At 44.0% G+C, this 18323-nt stretch overlaps 1 protein-coding gene across 14 annotated transcripts; it reads right to left on the reverse strand.

The window, feature by feature from the left end:
• Positions 1–234: 234 nt before the first annotated feature.
• On the reverse strand, positions 235–17202 carry MON1A (MON1 vesicular trafficking associated A). 14 transcript variants are annotated; one of them, XM_035105974.3, is made up of 8 exons: positions 16594–17193; positions 15472–15581; positions 13538–13676; positions 11237–11402; positions 7209–7676; positions 4674–5439; positions 3039–3186; positions 294–2566 (listed from the first exon to the last, which is right to left on the reverse strand). In XM_035105974.3, exons 3-8 carry the CDS (start codon positions 13568–13570, stop codon positions 2426–2428), a joined length of 1722 nt encoding a protein of 573 aa, XP_034961865.3. In that variant the 5' UTR covers positions 13571–13676; positions 15472–15581; positions 16594–17193; the 3' UTR covers positions 294–2425. The 14 variants fall into 14 exon arrangements, with proteins under 14 accessions (XP_034961867.3, XP_034961865.3, XP_088518260.1 ...); XM_088662134.1 differs by having other exon boundaries at positions 16915–17030; XM_035105979.3 differs by lacking the exon at positions 13538–13676 and adding an exon at positions 13728–13845 and having other exon boundaries at positions 16915–17030.
• Between the last annotated feature and the right edge of the window lie 1121 nt (positions 17203–18323).

Here is an 18323-nt window from a genome sequence, read left to right on the forward strand (position 1 = left end):
GTAGAAATCTAAAGCAACTATATGACTTTCTAATTCACGCAGAAGATGTGACCTTGGACTCACAGACTGTAAGCACAGGAAATTTGTTCATTTTTAAAATTCCATTTGGATCGATTTCTTGTTTATGTTGTCACTGCCCTAATCGGTAAGAAAGCTTTCACACTTCTGACCCTTTGCTGCCACCCTATGGCTGTCGTGTTCCCAGCCTTTTAGAGACAGGAGTTGACACAATGCTTTTGCTCATCGCTTTAATGAATTACATTGCCATTGCAATGTCACATTACCTTTCTCTCCCCCCCCCCCCAACAAGCTTAAGCATTGAGTTTCTATAAAGTCTCACATCTAAGGCTGGAGTCACACGGAGACAGCAAACTTGGGCCTAGGGCTGTACAACTGCAGCATGCATGCGAAAACTGAATGCCTATCATTCCAAAAAACATCATTCACATGGAAAACTGGATGCCATGGAGAAGGGGTCCAGTCTAGCCTTTTCCCTGACAAGCTATTTTTCCATGTGCCCCCCGCCACCTGCAATCTGAGGTGGTGCAACCTAGGCAAAGGTTTACTACCTGTCTGAGACCATGACCAAGGATAAATAATGCCCAGTATTTGGTTGTGGTAAATGAGACTTGAATAACTGTATGGTCTTTTCTCTGTGTATATTACAGAGGTCAATCCGAGAGAGAGAATTCTCTTTGCTGATCTACTTTGGGACTTGGAGAACCTAAGCACGATCCTTTGTATTCTCCCAAACCTCTCAAATGCAGTTTGGTATGTATGCTATATGCTGTCCACACCTCCTTTCCATCTCAGCTGATTTTGTTGTTTGCTATGTTTCTCGCTGGGTAGAAGATCAGCTATACATGTGCCTCCCTCCAGATCTGTCTCGACATTTCTTATACTGAAGCAATTACAGAGTGGACTGCAGGCACAACCGCCACTTCCATATGTATGCTCTTCACTATACTATTTGTTATTCCTGGAGCACATGGCGTTCTTTAATTATGTGTATACGGTACGTGGAATGGGATTGCTTCACCATGGATGGGAATAATCTCCTGTTACATCACAGATGTGTTGGGCATGGGGAGTAGAACTTAACTCCTTTGTCGCCCGTGAAATTTGTAAGTCCACCTCCTCAGTGGACAGCATCGGCTCCGAGCATTCCTATAACACGAGGCCAAAAAAGCATCTCTGTCTTTTCTCTTCCTATTTGCACCTTTTAGGAATGTTATTAACGAAAGGATAGAATGCAAAGTATAATTTCAGACAGGTGTAAGAAAAAGGTAATTTAAGCTTGATGTGGAAAACACCTTTGCCTTTTTGTCTTCTGACAGTGTAAATCATTCTGTCCTTGGGGTGGATAAAATCTGAGCTTTTGATTTCCTCCAGTATGTCCTCAGTCTGAAAGTGATCAGTCTAAACAATTGTTAAACAATTAAAAGAGTCTTGCATCAGCCACACCTATACTTGAACCTGCAGCTTTCCTTTGTGGTTGAAATTATGAGGAATCTAACAAAGAAAAGTCTATTGGGCACATATGCCGATCGTGGTGCAGCAGCAATCCACCGGGGGGGGGGGGGGGAGGAGTGTGATCAGCGTGGCAGTGATCTGCCCAGGGAGGATTTAATCAACCCCCTCTGGGATGACGCCCGGGGCACACCGTCCCCACCGCACCCCCTTTCCTACGCCCCTGTCTGTGTGAGCAGCACGTGGAGTATAATAGCAGAGATGTGGATACATCAGAGCTTTGCAAACCAGGAACTTGCATAAAAACTAGAAGGAATCCGTAACCTAAGCCATTTCCAAAGGGAAGTGGTCAGTAGGGAGCTAGACTGTTCATAAAATGCTCTCTCTGCTCCCCGGTATGTGCTCCTTTGATGACCCACTGCTTGAGGTGCAAGGCAGCGTGGCACAGGTTGGACACAGAGGACATTTGGGAAGTCATTAAAGATTAGGGAAGCCATGGGCAATGAAGTACACTGGACTCCTTGATGCATTAGCTTGGGCAACAATACAGGAAAACTATTGCCTGAGCTTCTCCCAAGAGAAGCTTGTTAGGAGAGGAGGGGAAAACACGGTCTGGAGATGTGGATAAGAGATTACATTCTATGTTTGGGATGAAGAGCATCTTGGGTAGCAATCACATGGATGAAGGCCAGGAGGATCCATGTTTCAGTTCCAGACACAGTAGGGATAATGTTTAAAATGTAGTACAAACTGAAATGCAAGTCTCCTTCCCAGATGCTCCCTGTAGGCACAAAACTCTGTTCTTCTCAGACCCACCTTTTCTCCTCCTCCTCCCATTTCTGGTTTGGGAGGGAATCTCTGAGAGAGGGTCTAGTGTCCCCAGAGGTGAGAGGACATCCCTTTGGGCATTCACTGGCACTGAGGAACCCCAGGCAGACGACACAGGCCGCAGCAGTCAGTAAGTCTGGGGTGTTAATATAAAGAGCCAGTCTTCTTCCTTGCGGATCCACCTCATAAGTTTGTTGACAGCGCTGACAGCTGCTGCTTTGGTTCCCAGGGGGCTGAAGCATACGTAGAGCTCAAAGGCACTAGTTACCTGAAGAAAGGAAACGTTAAAACTCGGTTACAACATGCCATCAATGCAAGCCCACTCCTCTAGAAGAAGAATTGTTGCCGTGGTGGTGGTGGCCAGGATTGATATTTTTGGTATTTTTCACTGGTCCAGATGTTGTTAGTGAGAGAGGATGTTAATAAGAAGAAATGAGAAGAAATCTGATGAAGAATTATTTGCTGCTTTAAACCTTGCATGCTCTTTTAACCATCACACTTACCATGCAATTTTTAAATATTAAGTTAATGGACATTGGAAAATGTACCCAGAGGACACACCCGCAAAGAGCAAACGTACAAAAAACAAAGCACTTGTTGCAATACAAGCTGGCATCTATTTCTGATCTTGTAATTCTAAGTTGGTGAACCCAGATAAGAAGCTAGTACATCCAGTTACAGCCTCAGGTTTTGCTTTTACTGTGATTTTTTCTAGCAACTGCTGCTGAGGTATAACTTACCCAAGCCAGGAGATTTTCATTAGATCCAGTGTAATAGATGTAGCTCAGAGGACGGGAAGAATTATGGGCCCGGCTGTGTAAGTACTGATATAATCCCAGAAGTCTCTCTTTTTCCTCCTCAGTGATGTAGGGAGCATCAATCTCTGGGCTGGAAAAAGAAATTTCCCCTTGGTTAAACCTCTCGTCATGAATGGAAATGAAAATGGACGACAGCAGAATAGGACAAAAGGAAAACTATTCAGAAACAAGTTCAGAAAGAAAAAGATCTGGGGCAGAAGCTAAATGCATTCCTGGTTATCAGATGAGCTGTCACTGAAACAGAATTCCTGCAGTTCCAAGTCTGGACTCACTTTTGATTCTAGAGGTAAAACCAGTGTGCCATGCTGCGTCGCAACGATATGCTATGCATCCTGTGAGCTCTGTAATAGCTTGCAGTGCTGCAATGCGCTCTACGTGGGGCTACCTTTGAAGGTGACCCAGAAACTACAACTAACCCAGAATGCGGCAGCTAGACTGGTGACTAGGAGCGGCCACCGAGACCACATAACACCGGTCCTGAAAGACCTACATTGACTCCCAGTACGTTTCCGAGCACAATTCAAAGTGTTGGTGTTGACCTTTAAAGCCCTAAACGGTCTCGGTCCAGTATACCTGAAGGAGCGTCTCCACCCCCATCGTTCTGCCCGGACACTGAGGTCCAGCACCGAGGGCCTTCTGGTGGTTCCCTCGCTACGAGAAGCCAAGTTACAGGGAACTAGGCAGAGGGCCTTCTCGGTAGTGGCACCCACCCTGTGGAATGCCCTCCCACTAGAGGTCAAAGAGAACAACAATTACCAGACCTTTAGAAGGCATCTTAAGGCAGCCCTGTTTAGGGAAGCTTTTAATGTTTGATGGATTTCTGTATTTTAGTGTTTTGTTGGAAGCCGCCCAGAGTGGCTGGGGGAACCCGGCCAGATGGGCGGGGTATAAATAATAAATTATTATTATTATTATTATTATTATTATTATTGGTGCCCAAAAGCTAAACATGGAGGCCATCCTGACTGATATTGTCCTTTCTGTCACAGAGAAGGGTAGACCAACCAGAACAAGGATACATGAAAGACCACCTGCCCTTGAATATTATTATTATTATTATTATTATTATTATTATTATTATTATCATCATCATTAATTTTTGATCGCCTTCTACACAATCGTCTTTAAGGCACAAAACTAGCAAACCCTCCCAAACAGCAGGTATATTTAAAGCAAAATTAAAACAATACAAAATAGACACTTTCCCTGACCCATAAAATTGGGCCCTATACTGAATTCCTGTTTTTATAATACTGGGTTTTTTTATTCTGTATCTCTGGGTTGTATCCAAGTAACTTTTACTTAGAGTAGACTCATCTAAGTTAATCATGTCCATTCATTTCAGTGGGTTTACTCTGTGTATCATTAACATTGGCTATAGCTGTTCTATTGTTTCTATGTTGCATTTCATATATCACTTAGATATTTTTAAACACTTAAGTAGTTTAGAAATGCTTTTAAATAAATAGATAAATCCCACCCATCCTTGCCACTTAGCAAAGCATCAGATAATATTCATGAGCTGAAAGAAAGATGCGGCCCAGAACAGATTCTCACCTGGTAAAGAGTCCTGAGCTCTTAGATTTGTAGATGAAGTGTCGGAGGTCTGGGATTCCCACCTGGGAGACAGTGTAGGACGGAGCGCACAGCTCCTCCATGAGGACATGATAAACACCACGCTTCTTCAGCCGTTCCTGGAACCTGCGCTTGCAGTCAGACACTGTGAAGAAGTCCTCCCGGTCAGTGGAGATCAGAAGGAGACACAAATCCGTGTCCTGCGCCAAGTAGGAAATGTGAGCATGGAAGAAACCGCTGGAGTTGAACTTGGGCAGGCAGATGGGAGTCCAGGCTTCACCTTCTCTAAATGAGGAGGACGAACTGATGAGATTGAAGAGTAGGTGAAGGTCAATCGGATGCAGGAACTGGTCTTTTTTTCTCACCAGAGACACCAGTTGGTTCTTGGATAAGAGGATGGAGAAGACCAGGCTTTTAGCTTTGGCTTGCTGGAGGCAGGAGCTCACGGCATCCCTGACTCCACCAGCCATAGGGAGGCAACGTGCAGCCCCCATCAGAAAGCTCGGGTCCCTCGCCATCAGGTCTAGCAAGTTGTCCGTGATACGCTCGGAGCCGGCCAGCAGTCTCCTTAGGTCATAGTTCTGCTTCTGCTGGAAGATATGGTTGAGCTGGGTCCACGTCAAGAGACTAAGGATCTGGTAGTAGATATAAAGGAGCTCCTGAGCAATTTCTTGTTCTGACTGCCGTGTCTGAGCCACAGCAACCAGCACCAGGGGGCTCCTGCGCACAAACACCACCTTGTACCCATCTGCCAAGAAGGCAAGGATGGGGAGGGAGAAAGCGAGAAGAAGCACATCAGTTTCCTTAGGATCCAGTGTGAAGTCTTGAACACAAAGCAGCTATGGTTCTTTTGAGGCTACTCCTCTGAATCCATAGATCACTTGTGGGGGAATCTCTGGCCTGCAGGTCTAACTGGGCTTGGCAGGGGTCCTAATTTGGCCTTGGGGTCTGTTTTCCACAAGCCACTCCCACCTGTCCCACAGTCCGCAGCAAGCCCCTTTCAAGTTGTCACCTGATGTCATAATGATGTCAGAGGATTGACAGGTGAGCAGTCCCACCTGCCTATCAAAGTTGGCCATGTAGAGTGGGGCAAGGAAGACTCCAGCCCATTGGCCAGACCTAATTCCCTAACCCTATTATAGATGGTGGGAAGAAAATCACTTTCGTTACAAACCAAATTTCCTTGCAGCAGTGTGATAAGAAGCCTACACTCTCCTGGAAACCCAGTATTTAAAACCTAACAAAGATGAATAGGAAATACAGAACTCTACCCCGTATGCAGTTAGCAAGGTTGTTTTGCTATGGCATAAGGAACCCATCTTTAACAGGGGCTTATATTTTAACTTCATAGAAGGGTGAAAAACATGGTTCGGCTTCCCATTCTTAAATATCTACTTCTCATCAAGTTGGTCAATTTGCCTCTGAGCTCTACTACTTCAGATTGCAGGTGAGGGTTAATGTGACTGACAGCTACTCTACTAAAAAAAAGTTCCTCTACATAAAAAAACCCCCCCAAACCTAGACGTCATGGAGAAAGGTTCTAACCTAGCCTTCTCTCTGGTGTGTCTGTGTATTTAACATGCATGGATTTTTGTGTGATCCCCATTAGCAATTTAAAATGATCTAGTCCAAGCTTGGGTTTCCCTGCTCAATGAGAATTAGGGGTAAGAAAGCAATGAAAGGAGGCAGGGAGAGCATCTAAGTTAATTCCTAATGGTTAGGGCAGTGATTGTCAAGCAAGCATACTTATGGCATATTGCCTTTGACTGGTATCTACATGTAGATTCCCCATCTGAGAGACTGCAGCACTGGTGTTCAACATGGTTATCAACATCCATAGCTAGCAGTCTGGAAAGTCTCTCTCTCTCTCTCTCTCTCTCTCTCTCTCTCTCTCTCTCTCTCTCTCTCTCTCTCTCATTTTCTTTTCCATGAAAAGCAAAAAAAAACCTACAAGAAATACAAAAAGAAAGAAAATACAAAAAAGAAAGAAAACAAGATAAAAAAGAAACCAATCTAAATTGAATAGAAACGATATAAACACAAGATTACATCTTTGTGACTTCCCTCTATCTTAATTTGACATTCTTTATATAATATCATCTTATTGTCATTACGTCTTATACATAATGATTCATTCCAGACGAATCTGGAAAGGCTCTCTTGACCAGACATGGATTTAAATAACCATTTTAACTACACTTTGGCTTGGGACTTGCCTTTCAAAGACATCTATAGCTTCCTTCTCTGGCTTCGTTTTGAAGCATTTTCTAAACAGAATATCAAAATAGCATATTGTTCTCTTCTGATTATTCTTTGTACAAGTTGGGACTGGCGATCGGATATTCAATGACATCTAATATTTCCTAAAACTGCTGGGTTAGAAAGGAGCGCTCTGGCAGGGGGCTATGCTGGGGAAAGATCATTCGCACTCCTTGCTCCTGTTTCTCAGGTTCTTTTCCAATTGGGAGGCCAAATGAAAAACAGTAAGATTACCCTGTCAGTGTGACTCTTAAATACCTGCGTGAATAGACCTGATGGCATTCTTCTGTGCTTCAAGGAAGGACACCAGAGCCATCATTACCCCCATGGTGCTGGACAGCGCTTCTTCAGACCCATAGCGGGAATACACCGGCTTGCCTGCCTCACTCAGAACAAAGACATGCTTCTGGTGCATGCGCCAGGCATCCATGGTCACGTCTTCTTCCTCCTTCCCGGACAGCACAGAGTCTCTGCGTGAGGCCTGTGGAGAGAGCTCCCACTTGTCTTCTTTGCTGTGCCTTATCTCTTCTTCCAAATCCAGGGCTATGCCAGTAAGCTGGGTGCTCAGTTCGCTGAAGTCCTTGCTGATCTCCTCCATCTTTGCCTGCTCACCTTGGCGCTCTTCGCTTTCCTCCGGGCTCTGAGGAGTCGCATCCTGATTCTCGGTGCTGGTCAGGTCCTCATAGGACTTGGCATGAACAAACATGGCTCCCTCCTGACCTGCCCCTTGTAAACAACATGCCAGAACAGATACTGAGTTACTTCCCGGAAGGAGCAGATAGAAAGCTACAACAAAGGCATCATCAAAGAGTGACTAGGAAAACTCATAAATGCCCACAAGACACATATGATGGCCAATGTTTTCCTTAGCCTTATGCCAGAGTTTCTGTTTCTGTGCTCCTCGTTTAGTGGGTTACAAGCTGCAAACAGCAGATTTCAATGGTTGTGCCATGCTGTAAGGAAATATCCTTTAGTTAAATAGCATGCATGCTTCCTAAGCCATAATGAATGCTCCTCCTTAGAAAGCACTCCAATTCTATAGCTTTCTTTAGAACAGTCAGGGCCTTTCATTTTAACATTTTGATGTGGTAACTGCACTGTGGGATAGCAGGAAATTGAGGTCCTTGCACCCGGAACCCTTTGACTCTCATCTAAGTATCTGATATTCATTATCTTCCATACTAAAGAAGAGCATGTGCATTCTATAGGTACATTCACGATCTATCACAAAGGAACTGCTTCACTGAGCCTTTTGTAGCAGTTTTACAAAGAAAGAAATGAGGAAACAATTCTCCACAAGCAGCTGGAAAGTACAGGTTAAGGATGTACCAGTAATCCTAGGAGCACCTTCTTGGGAGTAAGTCCCATCAATAAGAGTGGAATTTACATTCTGGGGTAAGCATGTGTGGGATTGGCTGCTTGTTATTACAAAGGTGACCTCAGACAGGTTTATTCTCACCATCCAGCCATGCTGAACCTCTAATCAGGTCTATTAGTCTATACCAGGCATCCCCAAACTGCGGCCCTCCAGATGTTTTGGCCTACAACTCCCATGATCCCTAGCTAACAGGACCAGTGGTCGGGGAAGATGGGAATTGTAGTCCAAAACATCTGGAGGGCCGAAGTTTGGGGATGCCTGGTCTATACCCTGTTCTGCGCAGACAGAAGAAACACCTTGGTGCATCTGTAACAGCAAAACCAGATGTTTTCATCTGCCCCAGCTGCAACAAAACATGTCTCTCCCATATCAGTCTCTCCCATATCAAGTCTCTACAGCCACAGTAGGCACTGTAACTCTCCAGTTTCACTTTACCCCCAATGGTGCACCCTTCCATTCTCTCTTGAGACAGACGGATGCCAACAACTGTTCTGGATTGCCTCTTGCTTTCCAGCAGTGCAGAATTTAGTTAGCTCTGTTTTGTGTCCTCTCCTTGTTTTGATCAAGGGAATATGACATTTATTATTGCTGGCATAAGGTGTGGGTGTACGCGGTCTGGAAATGCTGCCTAATGAATAGGTCAAAAGCTTCTGGTTTTGTCATTATGACACAGTTTGTGTTTATGCCAGCCTCAGATGAGCACTGTTGGCTGGAGATTTTATTTGGGGGGGGTCAGTCCACAAAGTTGATCAGATAATGGTGCCTGACTATAAGTTCATAACAATTTGGGGGTGGGGTGGGGTGGAGAGATCAGCAGGCAGTGAAGAGCCCAAATCACAGAAAAAATGTTTTTGTGTATATGATGTATACTTGATTGAAAATAGATTTGAAAATGAATTTCCTATTATAAACAAAATTCTGGCTCAGCTTATAAAGTAGGAGACTTATAAACCACTTACCAGTATTTTTCGGACCATAACACACACTTTCCCCCTCCTAAAATGGAAATGAAAAAGTCGCTGCGTGTTATGGACCGAAGGCAGCAGCTTTCGCGCTGCCCGCTCCTTGAAAAGGCAGCGGGGGAGGAGCTTTTGTGAGTGGGCGGAAGCCACCGCCCGCTGCTCACAAAAGCGGAGCGCGCTGGCAGCGGCTTCGGAGGAGGAAGAGCTGCTAATTCCTCTCCCCCCCACTGCCGCCAGCGCGCTCCGCTTTTGCAAGCGGCGAGTGGCAGCGACAGGGGAGGGGAGGGAGAGAAACGAGCAGCTCTTCCTCCTCCGAAACCGCCTGCCACCGCTCGCAAAAGCGGTGCGCGCTGGCAGCGGCTTCCGAGGAGGAAAAGCTGCTCGTTCCTCTCTCCCGCACCGCCACCAGCGCACTCCGCTTTTGCGAGCGGCGGGCAGCGGCAGCAGGAGGGGTAGATGGGCTTGCCCCTGGAGAGCCGGCAGCTCCTCCCCCTTCACTGTTGCTGTCAGCAAAGGGGAAGGGAGAAGAGCAGACAGCCCCAAAAGTGCCGCTTTCCTGCTGCCCGCTTGTCCCCCTTTGCCAACAGCGACATGGGGGAGGCAGTATCAGCCCGAAATCAGGCTGGTGCTGCCTCCGCAGCCACCGCAACCAGCAGCTGAGGGTTGAGATAAGCGGCCGAAAAGGTTCTGCTGCTGTTGCTGCCACTTCCCAGCCTTTTAGAGAAGGAAAACCAGAAAAATGTCCCCCCCCCTGTTTTCATCCTCTAAAAACTAGGTGCGTGGTATGATCCGGTGCATGTTATGGTCTGTAAAATACGGTAGTCAAAGAGGTATGTAAGGGTGTGTTCCCATTACCCCCTTAGACTGCAGGGAACAGCAAAGTTTTTCAGCAGGGGGCCGGTCCACTGTCCCTCAGACCTTGGGGGGGGGGACTATATTTTGAAAGAAAGAAAAATGAACAAATTCCTATGCCCCACAAGTTACCCAGAGATGGATTTTAAATAAAAGGAGACATTCTATTCATGTAAAAACATGCTGATTCCCGGACCGTCTGCAGGCCAGATTTAGAAAGCGATTGGGCCGGATCCAGCCCCTGGGCCTTAGTTTGCCTACCCATGCCTTAGGCTTAGAGCATAGTGATGTTGTTTCCCCCCTGGTGCATTTCACACCTCTTCCCTCTCTAGCTGTTCACATCAGTCCAGCTTCTTAGTGTCAGTTTGTTTCTGTTCACACCAGGGAGCGGAGATATCTTTACCCTATGCAAAGGTATTCGCAAGAGGTGTGAAGCTTGAGAAACAATGCACCGAAGAATAGTATTTTGTAACCAAGTACAGGATAACATGCATTTGGATAATTTTGTGTGAACACAGATTAAAATCCCCGGAACTGAAAAGGCAGTGGGTTCATAGGAAATAGCAAGGGGAACACAGTCTAAGCCAGGGGTAGGCAACTTAAGGCCCGTGGGCTGGATGCGGCCCAATCGCCTTCTCAATCCGGCCCGCGGACAGTCCAGGAATCAGTGTGTTTTTACATGAGTAGAATGTGTCCTTTTATTTAAAATGCACCTCTGGGTTATTTGTGGGGCATAGGAATTCGTTCATTTTTTCCCCAAAATAGAGTCCGGCCCACCACATGGTCTGAGGGACGGTGGACCGGCCCACGGCTGAAAAAGGTTGCTGACCCCTGGTCTAAGCGATGCACAAAGAAAATTGTAGATTAAACACAGCATCCCCCTTGCATTGCCACTCCGCTGTAAGTGTGCCAACTGTGGAACTGGCAAAAACAGGTGTTGGTGGGAGGGGAAAGCGCTAAAACACTGGCCTCCAAATAAAGGGGAGTGGGACAGAGAACAGCCTCACCTGCCTGGCAAAGCTTTGGATTGGGTGGTCCCTCTTCCTTTGCTTCGCCCTCCCCAGCCCCCTCTGAATTGCTCTGCCCACACCTACCTGGTTCTGTTCCCTGAGTGAGCCCTGGGGCAGGACTCTCTGACCTCTCAACATGCTTTCTGTCGCATGGGACCAATGAGCCATTGGGCACATCTCCATCCTTCTTGTGAACATCTCCATCCTTCTTGTGAACATCAGCAGCCATCCCTTGGAAGCTTGTGGGGACCTGCAAGCAAGCAAGCAAACAAACAAAAAAAGACCTGCTAGCCTTTATTCCCCAAAGCAGTGCAGATCTTACGCAGTTACCTAACCTGAGTGACAAAACAACTGCATTGGAGCCCCTCCATAGCATCAGATTTATATGAAGCAGGAAGTCAGCCTGGAAATGCTTCAGTTTTAATTACGCCATAGTTATCCCACATAGAGTGAGCATTTTCTAACTGTGTAGTGCAGCGTTAGTTTCTTCTCAGCACCTGCCTATGAGAAATACTATCATTTTCACTTTACAAATGGGGAAGGGAGGCTAAGATACAGTGGCTTGCCCAAAAATCACCCTCTGAATCCATGGCTAAGCAGGTATTTGAACTCAACAATGCTCTCAAGACCTGGAAGTATGGCTCTGGCCAGCAAGCAATGGAGACAGATGTTTCAACAGCAACGGCACTAACACCAAATGATTCAAATGTTTGGTAGGAGTGGCTAGATCTGTTGATCCCGCAATAAAATGGTCAGTCTTTTCCTGCAATGTGTAACAATCGAACAGGAAGCAGGGGCTGTGGTCCGTATTCACAGGACAATAAAAGTATTATATGTACAGAATAATGTTTTTATTTGAAACTGTGAAGGACAGGAGGGTTTGATAATGTACTCAGAGATAGATCTCTCCTCACTGATGAACAGTCTGCTTCTGCAAGAAACTCCTCATGTTAACACAGAGTCAATAAAAATGTGACTTTTTTCATCTAGATTGATTAAATGTCAACCATGTCTCATCGGTGTTTGCCTGTGGTTGTTAAAATCAAATGATAACAGAGCAGTCAAATCCTTATTATGAGATTAGGTGGACAAATCACAAAAAGACTCAAAAGCAAATGAAAGTGGGTTCTTTAGGTTTCACAGCTATTAAAGCACACAACTTCCATATTTTTGAACTTTTGACGGCACACACAGGATGGGAAAGAAATTCTGATTATTTCAATTAAAGCAGAATTGGTTACAAGTTGCATGCTTTTAGTCTTCAAACATCCAGGCACATAATGAAATTAATTAAATGATAAGAGCTGGTAGCACTGAACACCCTTTTTTGTTCCATCCCAGATACCTTGCTATCCATAGCATGTTGAAGAATTCTACACACTGGGGAATTTTCACCTCCTGGTGATGTAAAAAATTAAGTGTCATGTATGAAGATGGGTGTTTACGTATGTTAAGTTGGTTGGTAGCAGGATGTTTATTTTATTTTAATATATGTCCTTTGTAGTTACTTCTTTTAATAATATATTTATTGAAGGTTTTACAATATAAGAAATATAAAAAATACCAAAAAAGAAAGAATAAAAACAAAAAAAAAATGAAAAGAGAAAAACAACAACAAAGCCAAATAGCAAAATCTTATTAATATCATATCATCGACTTCCCCGTCCCTCCCTCCCCGAATCTATTTTATATCCCATTATGCAGCTTTCACAATGCTTACAAAATAACTCAACAATTACAATTCTTATTCTTCACTCAATCGTATTTCTTACTCAATTTTAATCTTAACTTCATCTAATTATATCCTTTAGCCTTTAATTTCTCCCTTAAAAATATATCATTTCCCCCAAATCCTCCATCTTCATATATATTTACAAATTGTAGTTACTTATTTTTAATCTCTGTCATCTACCGCAGGACTTTGGAATGTGCTGAGCTAACTTGTTACAGTGCAACCTAAACCTATGTACTCTGAGGTAATACAGAGTTCAATGGTTCTTACTCCTAGGTAAGCAAGTATAGGATTGGCTGGGGAAACCCAGCCAGATGGGCGGGGTATAAATAATGAATTATTATTATTATAGGATTACAGCGTGAATGAACTAATGCTACCATCTGATGCACTTTTTCTGGGTGTTAGTCCCAATGAGCACAGTGGAAATTATTTCTGAGTCAAGGTACACAGGATCTGCACAAAGATTAACAAAATAAATAAAGTTATTATAGAACAGATCGGTGCTGACCTGAATGTAATTTCAACTGCATTGCTTTTAAAAGAGGGGGGAAATTCCCACTCAACGTGATTAAAAAATAGGTAGAAATGGACATCCAGAACTAACTTTGTACTTGACTGCTGGCCTGAGTTAAGCTGGTCTGTTTTCTTACCACCTTGTGCCCGTCTCCTGCTCTCTCATCCATCTTCCTGGTTAGCTGACTTGAGCCATTACCCCATCTGCTTTTGTGGGTGGTTTGCTTTTCTCCCCTTGTGCAGCAGTGTAAATTTTCAGCACAAATTTGTGCAATCCTATGGATATATTTGGAAGTAAGACCCAGAAAATTCAGTAGAAGAACTTACTTCTGAATAAACATGCAAAGGTTTGGGCTGCATGCTGTTTCAGAATTCTAGGTCTGCAAACCAATGACGCATAGCCAGCTGTATACTCTGAAGCGATGCTTGGCCCAAGGAAACACTGCTAAACAACAAAAACCTAAAATACAAATAGCTTAACTACTAATAGGCTTTAATGAAAGATAACATATTAAAGAATTTGAGTAAAACACAATGAAAATTTAAGCATGAATTTTACTAAAATCTATCAAGGTTTAATATATTAAATGACATACAGAGAAAGATAAAATAATATACACAATATATATTAAAAATAAATAGCTACATTAAAAATATTCTTGCTAAAACAGAGCAACTCAAAATTTAGCAAACAAAAAGAGCAACTATTTAATAGGTGTTTGGTTCAGAATACATACATAATCTGCATGTATTGGTGGAAAAGTCACTGGTTCTGCATTTTTTATAAGAAATTGGGCTTTTGTGGTTTAACACAGGAATATGGAACAGGACATAGGGTAGCAACATCTGGTTCCCTATTCCTGTTTTAGACAAGATTAGAGAACTCCATTCTTACAAAGAAAAGAAAAGAAAAGAAAAAGCAGAACCAGTGACTCCCACCGACCCTGGTTATTAACCAGGCTGACAATGGCTGTTGGAGCTGGAGTTCAACATCATCTAGAGGTCAGAGGTTCCCCATCCCTGGTCTATCAGAAAAATCATAGGATAGATGTTTGTCTCTTTTTAGAGATGGAAGTATTGGGGCTACTCCATACAATAACTCTGGGTGATGTGCGAGAAGCATAGTTGAAGAGATATCAGGAGCTAGGAAATTCCTCCACTGTTCCTAGGTGTACATATGTTCTGCAATTAGGTCCCACGACACACCCTTCAGAGGGTGGTTTTGGACAGCCTGCAGCTTAATTTATTTATTTATTTAAAAAATATCTATATACCACTGTATCATAAAGATACACATAAAGATCACAGCAATTTACAACAATATGAAAGCATACAGTACAACCAAACAATAAAATTTACTGATGAGCTGGAGTATCTTCAGCAGAACACTAATTAAGATAATTGTAGCTTATGATTATTCCTTAACAACCTTGAAGAGCTTACAAGTTTGAAATTCTAAAAACTGTAATTAATCAAGCCTTAACGTTTTATCAGGCCAACTAACTCCTTATTTAGAAATTACCAAAATGTTTATTTCAACAGGACAGGAAACAACCCCTGTCTCTATTCCAAGGCACTTGGGTCACCCCAAATTGTATCCCCAGTTGCAGCAAACTTTTTTTCTTCTTTACATAAAAGAAACTCACTGTCTTATGTAGCACAAAGTACGGTAAATGGTTCCCAACTAGCCAGACTTGGAGTGGTGGTGAGAACCTGCCTGCCCATCCAGTCTCTGCTATCAACATGGGCAAGCTAAGACACACACCCAATTTTATTCCATTTTGCCCCCCAAGGTTCTCCATGCAGCACACATGATATTCTCTCCTCTTTTATCCTCATCACCACAACCCTGGGAGGTTGGTTAAGCTGAGAGATGGTGACTGGCCCAAGGTCACCCAGTGAGTTTATGGTTGAATGTGGTTGAACTCACAAACCCAGTGAGTTTGTGGTTTAAACCGGACCTCCCTGGTTCTAGTTTGACACTCCCAACTACACCACACTGGCTTTACTTTCTCCTGGGTGAGCTGCCATATACCCACAAAGACCTGGGAGACCTGAGTTCAGTTCTTACCATTGCTACAGAGCAGCATTTGAAATCTGCCAGGCACATTTTTCACCTGGCTATCGGTCACTTGCAATCAAGGATGGTGCCTGATCTCTCCACCATCTGGAGGTGTAAGCCTGGGGATTATGATTAATAATAATAATAATAATAATTATTTATTTATACCCCACCCATCTGGCTGGGTTTCCCCCACCACTCTGGGCGGCTTCCAACAAATACCAAAATACATTAAAATATCACAGCTTAAAAACTTCCCTAAACAGGGCTGCCTTTAGGTGTTTTCTAAATGTCAGGTAGTTGTTTATCTTTCTGACCTCTGATGGGAGGGCGTTCCACAGGGTGGGTGCCACTACCGAAAAGGCCCTCTGCCTGGTTCCCTGCAGCTTTGCTTCTCGCAGTGAGGGAACCGCCAGAGGGCCCTCGGCGCTGGACCTCAGTGTCCGGGCTAAATGATGGGGGTGGAGACGCTCCTTCAGGTATACAGGACCGAGGCCTTGGACCTTGTCTGTTTTCACACACTAGCAACACATCCTGTAGCAACACTATCCATGGTATATCCATCTGCACAATCAGAATGAATTACAGGAATCAAAAAGTCGTATTGAAAAATACGACTTTTGAGTCGTCTGGCCCCAAAACGGCAACTAGGCATTCCGTTTTGGCAACTGTAACCCTGGTTTAAGGAGCCATTTGACGCCGAGCATATATATCGGAGTTTCTCACACTGCTGCAGAGTACAGACTGAGTGTGTGGCCTTGGACAAGCTGCTCTTCTTTCAGGCTCAGTCGTTTCCCTATGCAATGACAATAATGGCCATTTATAACAAGGTATCAGCATGATCATGGTTATAAAGTGCTTTGGCAGCTGTAAAGTGTAACATAGGCATTTTGATATCAGTATTACAGCCTTTTGCTCTTGGCTGAGGAGGCACACAGGGCCACAAGTCTGACCTGTTGCTACTTGATAGAGTTAATTGCTCTGTGGACAGACATTCAGCCCAGCCCATTGCTCTAAATCAAATAATTATTTATGCTTTTGTACAACTTCTGACACCATCTAAGCCACACTGAGAGCACCAGCATGTGGTGACATAGCCAGCCCTTCTCAAGAAATGTCCCTGACTTTTACCTTTGTTACATTTCCTCCTGGGCGCTCTCTCTCTCTCTCTCTCAGAAGAATCTCCCAGGGAGCACAGTGTGATTCCAAACCACTCTGGTTTCTTTGCTTCTGGTTTCCCGAGGAACCTTATTGTCATTGGCTTTGGATGTACAGCAGACGGATGTGTACGAAATCCAGTTTGGAAGAATTTCAGTTGCCCCGATTCCACAGCGGGCCATTTATGTTGCTCAAATCACACGAAAAATATGCAAGGCTGAAGAAAGAAATCCACAGGCCCAGCCCCTGTATGTGCCTTCCTGTTTGGTCTCGCAGCACACAAAGGATACTTACAGCTTTGACAGGAACAGCCTGCAGAGGAGTGGAAAGCGCCAGTGAGTGTCTGCTTCTGCAGTTGCCTTGCCGGTGATGTCTAAGCAGAAAGGGAAGAGCGTGAGCCTCCAGGGGAAGAGAGGGGGTTCTGCATGCTGCTATCTCCTCTGGGGACTCTGATGCTGCACAGTCACACAGACATGATTCCCTATCTAGCCAGCTGAGTCTGCCCTGGCCAGCTATAGCCAGGAAGGTACAGTGCACTACCTACTTTTCCTTTCAAAGGTCACTTTCAGGGCCACAAGTCCCAGTGCATCTTGGGGGATGTAGTTCCAAATTCTGCAGTTACTGTACGGCGTTTCAGTCGACAAAATACAATCTTCACAGAAAATGGAAGAGACTTCTGGTGGATGCACATCTGCCTAGATGTGAAAATCCATGAAGCAGATTTAAGCTTTCTCTTAACGTAGAAGAGCTTGGTGTCTGTGTCTGATGATACAACATAGGTGTAAATTAAGTAGCACTTTCTGAGAGTTCAAAGCACTCTACGTGCATTCTATCTTGAATCCTTATGGCAGCCTAGTAAAGTAAGGTGACACTATTATCCTCATGATGAAGATGGGGGAGTGAGGAGGAAGTCCTGTTTCAAGCTATTAAAACCTGTAAAATGTTCTGTTGTGATGTTTTTATTAAGTCACATCACATCCTTCAATGTTAAGGAGGAAAAAAAGCCAAAACAAACATGTGGCATGTTTTTTCAGAGGTTTCGCTGGGTTTTATTCCCAAATAAATATGTTTGTGATTACAGCCATGCTGCCACGTTACTTAGAATTGAATTCTCCTGTGTTCATTCGGATTTACTCCTAGAGAAGTCGAGTCTGTTACAAAAATAAGTTGAAGGGCTTTGAGCTGTAAATCAGAATGTTCACATTCAGCCAGCGTACTTTAGTGATTAGAGTTCTGTACAAGGACCTGGAAGACCATGGTTCAAAACTCCACTCAGTCATGAAGTTCACTGGCCGACCTTGGGCCACTCACTGACTCTCAGCCTAACCTACATCACAGGGTTGTTGTGATTAAATGAGAAGAACCATGTATAGCATCTTAAGCTCCTTGGGAAAAAAGGTATGATATAAATGCAAAAAATAAATTTAGCTCAGTTAAATAAATAAGTTAAATAAGCTTATTTAACTTATATGCTTATTTAACTTATATGCAGAATTTATCATGCGAAAGGCTGGACTAGATGAATCCCTAGCCAGAATTAAGATTGCCGGAAGAAATATCAACAACCTCAGATATGCAGATGACACAACCTTGATGGCAGAAAGTGAGGAGGAATTAAAGAACCTTTTAATGAGGGTGAAAGAGGAGAGCGCAAAATATGGTCTGAAGCTCAACATCAAAAAAACCAAGATCATGGCCACTGG

The sequence above is a fragment of the Zootoca vivipara genome, chromosome 2, assembly GCF_965207765.1.
Source record: "Zootoca vivipara chromosome 2, rZooViv2.hap1.1, whole genome shotgun sequence".
NCBI lineage: Eukaryota > Metazoa > Chordata > Lepidosauria > Squamata > Lacertidae > Zootoca > Zootoca vivipara.

Excerpts from the sequence above, each read along its gene's own strand:
- MON1A (XM_035105976.3), bottom strand. The coding sequence starts at position 13,760 with ATGCAGCCCAAACCTTTGCATGTTTATTCAGAA. Across the intron at positions 5,440-7,208 it reads CATCAGGTCTATTCACGCAG|ATGGGTACAAGGTGGTGTTT; the intron begins GTATTTAAGAGT and ends CCTTCTTGGCAG. Across the intron at positions 2,567-3,038 it reads ATGAAAATCTCCTGGCTTGG|GTAACTAGTGCCTTTGAGCT; the intron begins GTAAGTTATACC and ends TCCTTTCTTCAG.